Genomic DNA, 7,850 nt, shown 5'->3' on the forward strand with positions numbered 1-7,850 from the left:
TGTGAGCAAGGACATGGATCAATAAACTGTATTCAAAAAGGTTAACGTGACTTCAAGTATAAACTCCACCTAAAATATTAAGATAAACCAAACCTACTTAGCAACAGACCGATTCATTTATCAAAACAGTATACAGTCAAACTGAGAAATGAAAAGGTACTGGGTTTGCGCCGAGATGACTAAAGCCTTCGACTTTCTTCATCCGATCATCTTCTTAGAACATCCTCTCGTAACTGGACCCTGCGAAAGCAGAGAGCAATGGTGTTTGCCAATTTTGGTATCTAGACTGTAAAGAGAAGATAAGGAGACAGATTCACTCGAGAGAGAAAATAGACTGGAGTCTGGTGAAGAAGTGGAAACCGCGCAACGAAAGCTTAGACCGCGATTGCTAGGCGCACACTGAGGCAGAGAAGGCTAGAAACTCCAATTAGTGGGCTAAGTAATTCATATGATAAGTGAGGTAACATGTATTAAGGAAGGTCTCTTATGGCCCATTTGACATGATTATCAAAGGAAACATTGACGTTTTAGATTGGACACGTGACATGTGGCGTAATTTGCCCCTCCTTCCATGGTGACATGGCACAAGGAAAAGAGAGAAAAACATGTTTTATGGTTACAGAGAAAAAAATGTAGTTATTGGGTCAAACAACTATTAATTGATTTGTCTATTTGTTTTGTCATATAGGGTGAAAGCATTTTCAAAATATTAGTCAATATGTAGATTTAGTACTAGTGGTCAGAAGATTGTAAATATTAGGGAAAATTCGGGTTAAATACAATCTGTACTTCAATTTTAATAGTTTAGATGTTGATGATTGAATTAAAAAAGTTAAATGCATATGTAACGACCTGATTTTTTTGCTGAATATAAGGAGATTTATAATGCAGTTAATATGTGACTTGAAGATCAAAAATGATATGATTGTTTTATCCTTAAAGAAATACAAAATCATTTGACTTTTTAACTAAAAAATTTAAAGGATAGTTTATTTTAAAATGTCATGCATAAAAGTCACGAATTCTCTTTTAATAGAATAAATGTCATATATCGTTAAAGACAATATGTGGCTTGATATGATCGTTTTATCCTTAAAGAAATACAAAATCATTTGACTATTCTAAAACATTTAAAGGATGGTTCATTCAAATTTATTTTTATAAATTCAAATTTTACAAATAAAATTAAAAAAAAAAAAAAAAATAAGATTTATAATATTTTAAAACTAAAATTAGACAACAAGAATAATACAAAAGAAACCTAATAAAAAACTTTTTAAAAAAAATAAATGAAGACATAATTATTACGTAAATTTAAAATATTACAACAATACTAGTAGTCTAGTAAATTTTCTCCGGAACCTCTAAAATATTGTTCTAACAAATTTTGTATAACCAAATATGGAGCATTACGGAAATAATTTTACGCAATAATTTTGTATTTTGCTTGTATTTTAATATTTATTTATATTTATAATTTTATATTTTATATCTCACTCCATAATGAAATTTAATCCATAAATGAAGTAATCTATTTTTTATTTCTTTATCACTTTATTATGGAGTGAAAATAGAGTAGGGTTAGAATAATTTTACCCAATTTTTACTTTTACTCTATTTTGGAGGAAAAATAGAGTTTTACATTGGAGATGTTCTGACCACCTTAAACTAAGGTCGTGTCATGTACTCGATTCCGCGTTTTTCAGCAAAGAACCAAATACATTGCTTTGTAAAATCGGACCAAGTGACCAAATTACTATATAAGTACTGTATCATTCATATTATTTTTTTCTCTTAGTAGATATTAATATTTCGCAACAGAAATTACCACTTACAAGCATATGGTGAAACATTTTGCATGGAAAGTAAATATATATACTTACCAAACTTATTTATCATTCATATATTAATTCGAAATTTGATTAATCTCCGGAGATTTTTCACTTCAACGGTTCAACCCCTGCATCTGTAGTACTTGGGATGGCCACGGTGGTATCTGTTCGACGGAGGAGGCATGACTCTTCCTCCACCACTAGACGCTGCCGGTGGCGTATCATGTTTGAGAGCTCCATAGTTGAGATACTTCACCTTACTTGTTAGCATCGTACTAGATGACATCACCATACCTTTAGTTTCTTCATCTTCTTCTTCTTTTATGATCATTTGGTTCACCTCTTCCTCTCTCGAACCATCTTCTTCATCACTCTCATAACGTTCTTTAACCCACGTCTTCTTAACGTGATGCTTTCCCGGTGCACGTTCGTTTTCGGCAAACTCTTGAGAAAATGTGTAGTATTCCATGCTTGATGTGCTTTATTACTTTGAATTGTGTATATATTTGGTTGGGGTTACATCCATTATTTATAGTGGAAGATATTGGTTTGTAACTTGTTATGCCTAATCGAATCTCATTTACTTTCGTAGAAGGATAATTTAAAGCCCTCAATTTTTAGGAGGATAAAGTTATGATGCCGATGCCCCATATTGTAATTATGTATCCATTCATTAATTGTATTTTTATAAGCCGTCAATTTTTACAAAGATAAGTTATAGTTCTATATTTATTCACTACTTGCATTTTTCGGCTAAAGTTTCCAATTTTTAAATGATGCGCTATATTCTAATTCTATATTTATTCACTGATTGTATTATATCCTCTTTTATTAGGTATAAAGCTGTTAGGCATTATTTGGGGAAAAGAAATATGAAGATAGGTTCTACAATGACGTTTTACATTGTATTTATTGGCACACTTTCAATTTTTACTCTTGAATAAAATTGTATGATTCTAAAAAAATAGGTATGATTCTTTTTTTTTTTCCTTAACAACTGGGTGACAAATAAATATTACTCTTTTTTTGAACTTGTACAAATAAATATTACTTGCTAAAATAAACAAATAAAAACTCGTGTTGATTTCATCATCATCACAGTTTTAAATTATGACAAACGAGAATCTATCTTTATATAATGAAGGAATCTAGTAACATATAATCAGTGCAGACTATGCACTATGTAAGATTACGACATGCTTTCTTAAAATTGCTCTCTTTTAGAACCTTATTCCAAAATATGCTAGTGGGCCGATGACTTAAGATTCTAAGAAGTAGCCGGCCCGTACGCTTACTTAGCTGATATGTTAAGCAACGGTCCATATTCAACGGTTGAAAACCAAAAGAAACAACTGCGGTAAAATAAAATAAACAAAGTTTTAAAAGTTAAGTTAAAATAAAGTTTTAAAAAAGTTTAATAAATAAATAAATAAAAACATTGGACATTATAAAACAAATATTGGAAAATGTAAACGATGGATTGCTCATTTTCTTCTCAGGTATGGGATTATCTAGTAAAAGGGATCTTGCGTAGTGCTCATACACATGACTGGAACACCGTAGTACTCTTGATTACAGATCAGACCATGGAAAAAAAGAAGCTTTTCTGTATCAGATATGCATTTCAAGCTGTGGTCCATGCATTGTGGAGGGAGAGAAATAAGATCAAGGATGATGATAAGCATTTGCCTCTACCAGCTCTACAGAGGTTGATCGAGAAAGGGGTCCGTAATAAGTTAAGTCTGATGAGAACAAAGGGAGGAAAAGGTATAGAAGGAGTTTTACAATATTAGTTTGGAGCTAGATTGTGAATAGAAATAATTTGTTTTCTTAGGGTTTATATTCTAGAGTTGTAAAGGAGTAAGGAGTAGTTATTCACAAAGGTGCACTAGTTGTAAACGTGTTTTTTTGATGAATACAATTTTTTAAAAAAAATGTAAACAATATTGTAAAGCCGAATAATAATTGGCAAATTTACCAACTATCGATAACTTTTCAGATAAAAAAGAACCAATAAGTTTCATACCTTTTGTATAATGTTAACAAAGTATTTCGTGGAAACAAGCCTGGCCCGCAGCAGAAGCAATCGCTTAGGACCCAAGCCTTTTTCAATTTTTTTAGGCTAAATTTTTTTATTGGTTTTTTTATTAAAAATTACACAGTTAAAACTCAGATTTTGTGTGGGGCCTTTACCACTCATAAACAGGCGCTGTGTGGAATATAGAAGAAAGAAAGAAAGTGAACAAGAACCTCAATCTTTAAACATTTCCAAATTTATATAGATACAAATTACAATGTATGGTGGAAAAAATTATAATACTGTTTATTTAAAATATATATATTAGCAGTATTTACAATAAATATTTTACCAAAAAAAACTATAAATATTGATCATGGTGATGGATGATGAGTCAGGTTCTATGATAATCATAACAATCTATCTATCTATTATTAGAAAATCATGTTTGCTTCTCTCACAGGCCTCAACGTCGGAGTTCACATAGGAAAGTCGCGCGTTCAGAAGCCGCCACATGTCCACTTACGCAAAACGCTTCGTATCATTTATTCTTCACCGTAGTGGGCTTCTTCTTCCGCGTGTTATGAGTTTGGGCTGTGGAATTTAGAACTGTGTCCGGCTCGAAAGAACAGATGATGGCGTAGATCTATTGTCACCTTCATCGTCTTCAACGATGGCAATCCTCCAGTTCTAGGGTTCATCCTGTTTTCGAGCTCTATTTAGTTAAATCATCAATGGAGTTTTGGTAGGGTGATGTGAGACAAATCTTGGTGACGTATCCTTGGACCAAGCTGCTATCATGTCGTTTCGACTTGATTTCTTCATCTCAAAACCGTTACAGGGTGCATTGAACATTGCCATTAACGACCTCCTTAAATCCTTCTACCCACTCTAAGCACGATTTTTCATTCAATGTATCTTCCCTCTTTCAAGCGGTGGATCTCTAACTATAAAAAGGTGAGTCTTGGACCCGTAGACAGACCTTTCTCCAAAAATACTCTGGCGACAAATGGGAACTCCAAGCCAAAGAGATTCTGCAACAAATGTTTGCTTCTCCGTCTCCGGTAAACACATCAGATCTGCTCTCTCGAGACGGCATGGCTTTGTGAAGCAGAACTCTGCGATGATCCCTGAATATAGCAAAGCGGAAGGAGGCGGAGTAGTTTTGGATACGAGCTTTGGTGATGAATTTGGTCGTGACCATTTTGGACACACACACCTACGGTTAAGTTTAAGAAAGGTGATAACAAAGGACTACAAGTTGCTGTAAAAGTTATTCCAAAACCAAAGGTTAGTGCTTTTTGATTTAATGTCTTCTGGTTCTGTACTAACGATGATGAGATCTGTTGGATTTTTTTGTAATCTGTGTAGTTGTGTGGAGAGAAATGAAGATCTTGAGAGCTTTGTCTGGTCATGATAACCTTGCTCATTTCTATGATGCATATGAGGATCATTGATAATGTCTACAGTGAATGTAGTGATAATGCAAGTGATTTGTTGTTTTAGGCTACGTGAAGGAGGAGAGCTTTTCGATAGATACTCTTAAGGTAAGGGAACAGTACACTTCCGACGTAGGATTGTATGTGCTATACTGAACTTGGTGGTGTGTTTTATGTGCAGAGGTGGGAAGTATATGAGTAGGACGCAGAGACTGTTATGATTCAAAAAAAAAATATGAGTTTGCATTTTGTCATCTCGGTGTTCTACACCTAGATCTCATACCTGAGGTGATTAAAAGAATCTTTACTTCTGTTTATACATATCTTATTGACGTTTTGTCGCCATCTTATTGACATTTTCTTGAAACTCTTTGCTTAATATTTTTCTGTTTATCTCAACAGAAGACACTTCTGAGTTGAATGAAATAGATTCTGGTTTTATTAGATTACAATGAGGCGAGAATCAACTTATAAAAATTGAGCTTTAGGTAAGAGACAAGTTCTTGGATATATCACTCTATCTATGAGGGATGATTAAACCAAGTTGATAAAATAGAAGATTAGAGCTTTATAGAAACACTAATTGAAATTCATCATTCCCCCTACATATCTATTTGTTAATCTGCGTCATCTTCTTTACTTCCAAATTTTTCTTTATGTTTGCTTCAGAGTCAAAGTAAGGAAGCGTTAACATTTACCTCTGGGACAAGCAGCCATAGAATTATGAAAAAGAAACTCAATGCAACTCATGAAGTGTTAAACAAATTGTGAAACACAAAAGAATATTTGGGTTTCAAGTATGCTTTGGAAACTTGGTATAGAGACTTTGATATGACTTTTAGGTTTGCAAAATGATTGATTTATATCTTCTTATCTTTTTTTGAAATACCTTTGTGTTCTTACTATTCAATCATGGTAGTGGCTAATTAATGATTGCAATCAACTTTGCAAAAAGCAATCTTTGACCGATATCTGTGAACCAACATTTAGTAAAGTTCACAAAGAAAGTGCTACAAAAATATTGACTTGCAGTTGTAAGAAACTGAGTTCGAGAGTTTATAGAAACCTTAACCCAATGTTTTATTTGCTGGCTTCATGGATACATGTGCTTATTTATGACTCATGAAGCATGAAGGTTTATTTCCATATAAACTTCAATTTTGTATTGAGTTGATTTTTGTTTTTAAAAAAGATCAGACACTGCTTCTGATTGAAAAAATCAAGTGACCATTGTCCATTCACAAATAATGATATCAACTGAACAGAATAAAGCTATCATCTTTACATTTTTACCACAAAAAAAAAGAATAATGCTAGCACAAAATTGGAAAACTTACCGGCGGTAACGGTGAATGCGAATTGCAACAATAGAAAAAAAAAACATCAGTAGTGGAAAAAGGAAGACTCTATTAGAATACTAGGGGTGTCCGCGCTTCGCGTGAAATATTATTTTATTATGGTTAAATAAGATGTTTTTGGATGATGTAATTATGTGTTCAGTATTTATTTATGAAGAGTATGATTAAATATTTTATTGTGTTATGTAGTATTAGGGTATAGGTTAATATATTATGTATTCGTCTTTTCAATAATGTGTTGTTGTCTGTATATTAGTATTTGTTAGTGGTGAATTGACCTTCTAATGTAAAGCATATTGAATTTCAATAACTTTGAATTTAAGCAATTGTTGATTCTAATATTAACGGTTTCAGCGTCAAAATTGTATTTCATATTTTCACATTGTTGAACATTATTCTTTTTTTAACAACATTAAACATTATTCTTTTAAGATGTTTTTTTTGTCTCCGCATATTTTGACTTGAGCTGACACCATCTATGTATTTTATTTACATTTCTGGTATGTGGTGTTTCTTACCATCACCGGAAAAAGTTCACCTTTGTTTCTCTTATTTTTCCTCTTCTTCTTCTCTTGTGAGATTATCTGATATTTGTTGTAGATCAGGTTTACGAGTTCCAAGTTGTGCGGTTGTTTCTCATGATGTTGTACACTGTTCTAGTTAATATTTTCCTCTTCTTCCTTAGATTTGGCTAATGTTAGGAACTACATCTCCTTGGGTTGGGTCAGAGTTTAGTTGTCTTCCTCGTAGTTGGCTTGCCGTTGATAGTCTCTGCTAGTCTTGGTTTTCAAGATTTGGTTTTTGGTGATCTGACTTTTTATGTTCTCTTCATAGCTCGAGGATGGCTCCACAGTTTGCTGATTTTGTGTAGTCTTTTTTTCTTTCTTTGTTCTCTCACTTCGTTGCACTTTTCATCGCTGGTTGCGTCTCTAGTGGCTCTTCATTTCATATATATACCACTCAAGGTTTGGATAGTGTTTTCCTTCACGTATGTTTTGTGGGCTTGGAAGATTATTTCTTGTCTCAAACTTGAGCTCTGATTTCTCTGTGGTTGGCTTTCATTCTCCCTCCCTTATGTTGCTTTTCTTCTTCTCTTGCTTCCTTTGGTATAAGTTTGTAGAGTTAGTCTCTTGGTGCTTTGGTCTCTTCTATTCAGAGCTTTTTGGTTCTTCATTGGTATGAGGCTCCTTGTATGTGGTTGTTT

The 7,850-nt window shown here is 33.2% G+C and overlaps 1 protein-coding gene across 1 annotated transcript; it reads right to left on the reverse strand.

Moving 5' to 3' along the window:
• Nucleotides 1-1,753: 1,753 nt before the first annotated feature.
• LOC106394411 (protein RALF-like 32) lies at nt 1,754-2,347 on the reverse strand. The gene has a single exon (XM_013834984.3). It carries the CDS (start codon nt 2,299-2,301, stop codon nt 1,954-1,956), a length of 348 nt encoding a protein of 115 aa, XP_013690438.1. The 5' UTR covers nt 2,302-2,347; the 3' UTR covers nt 1,754-1,953.
• Between the last annotated feature and the right edge of the window lie 5,503 nt (nt 2,348-7,850).

Source organism: Brassica napus, chromosome A8, assembly GCF_020379485.1.
Source record: "Brassica napus cultivar Da-Ae chromosome A8, Da-Ae, whole genome shotgun sequence".
Classification (NCBI taxonomy): Eukaryota; Viridiplantae; Streptophyta; class Magnoliopsida; order Brassicales; family Brassicaceae; genus Brassica; species Brassica napus.

Coding starts and splice junctions, on each gene's coding strand:
- LOC106394411 (XM_013834984.3), bottom strand. CDS start 2,301: ATGGAATACTACACATTTTCTCAAGAGTTTGCCGAAAACGAACGTGCA.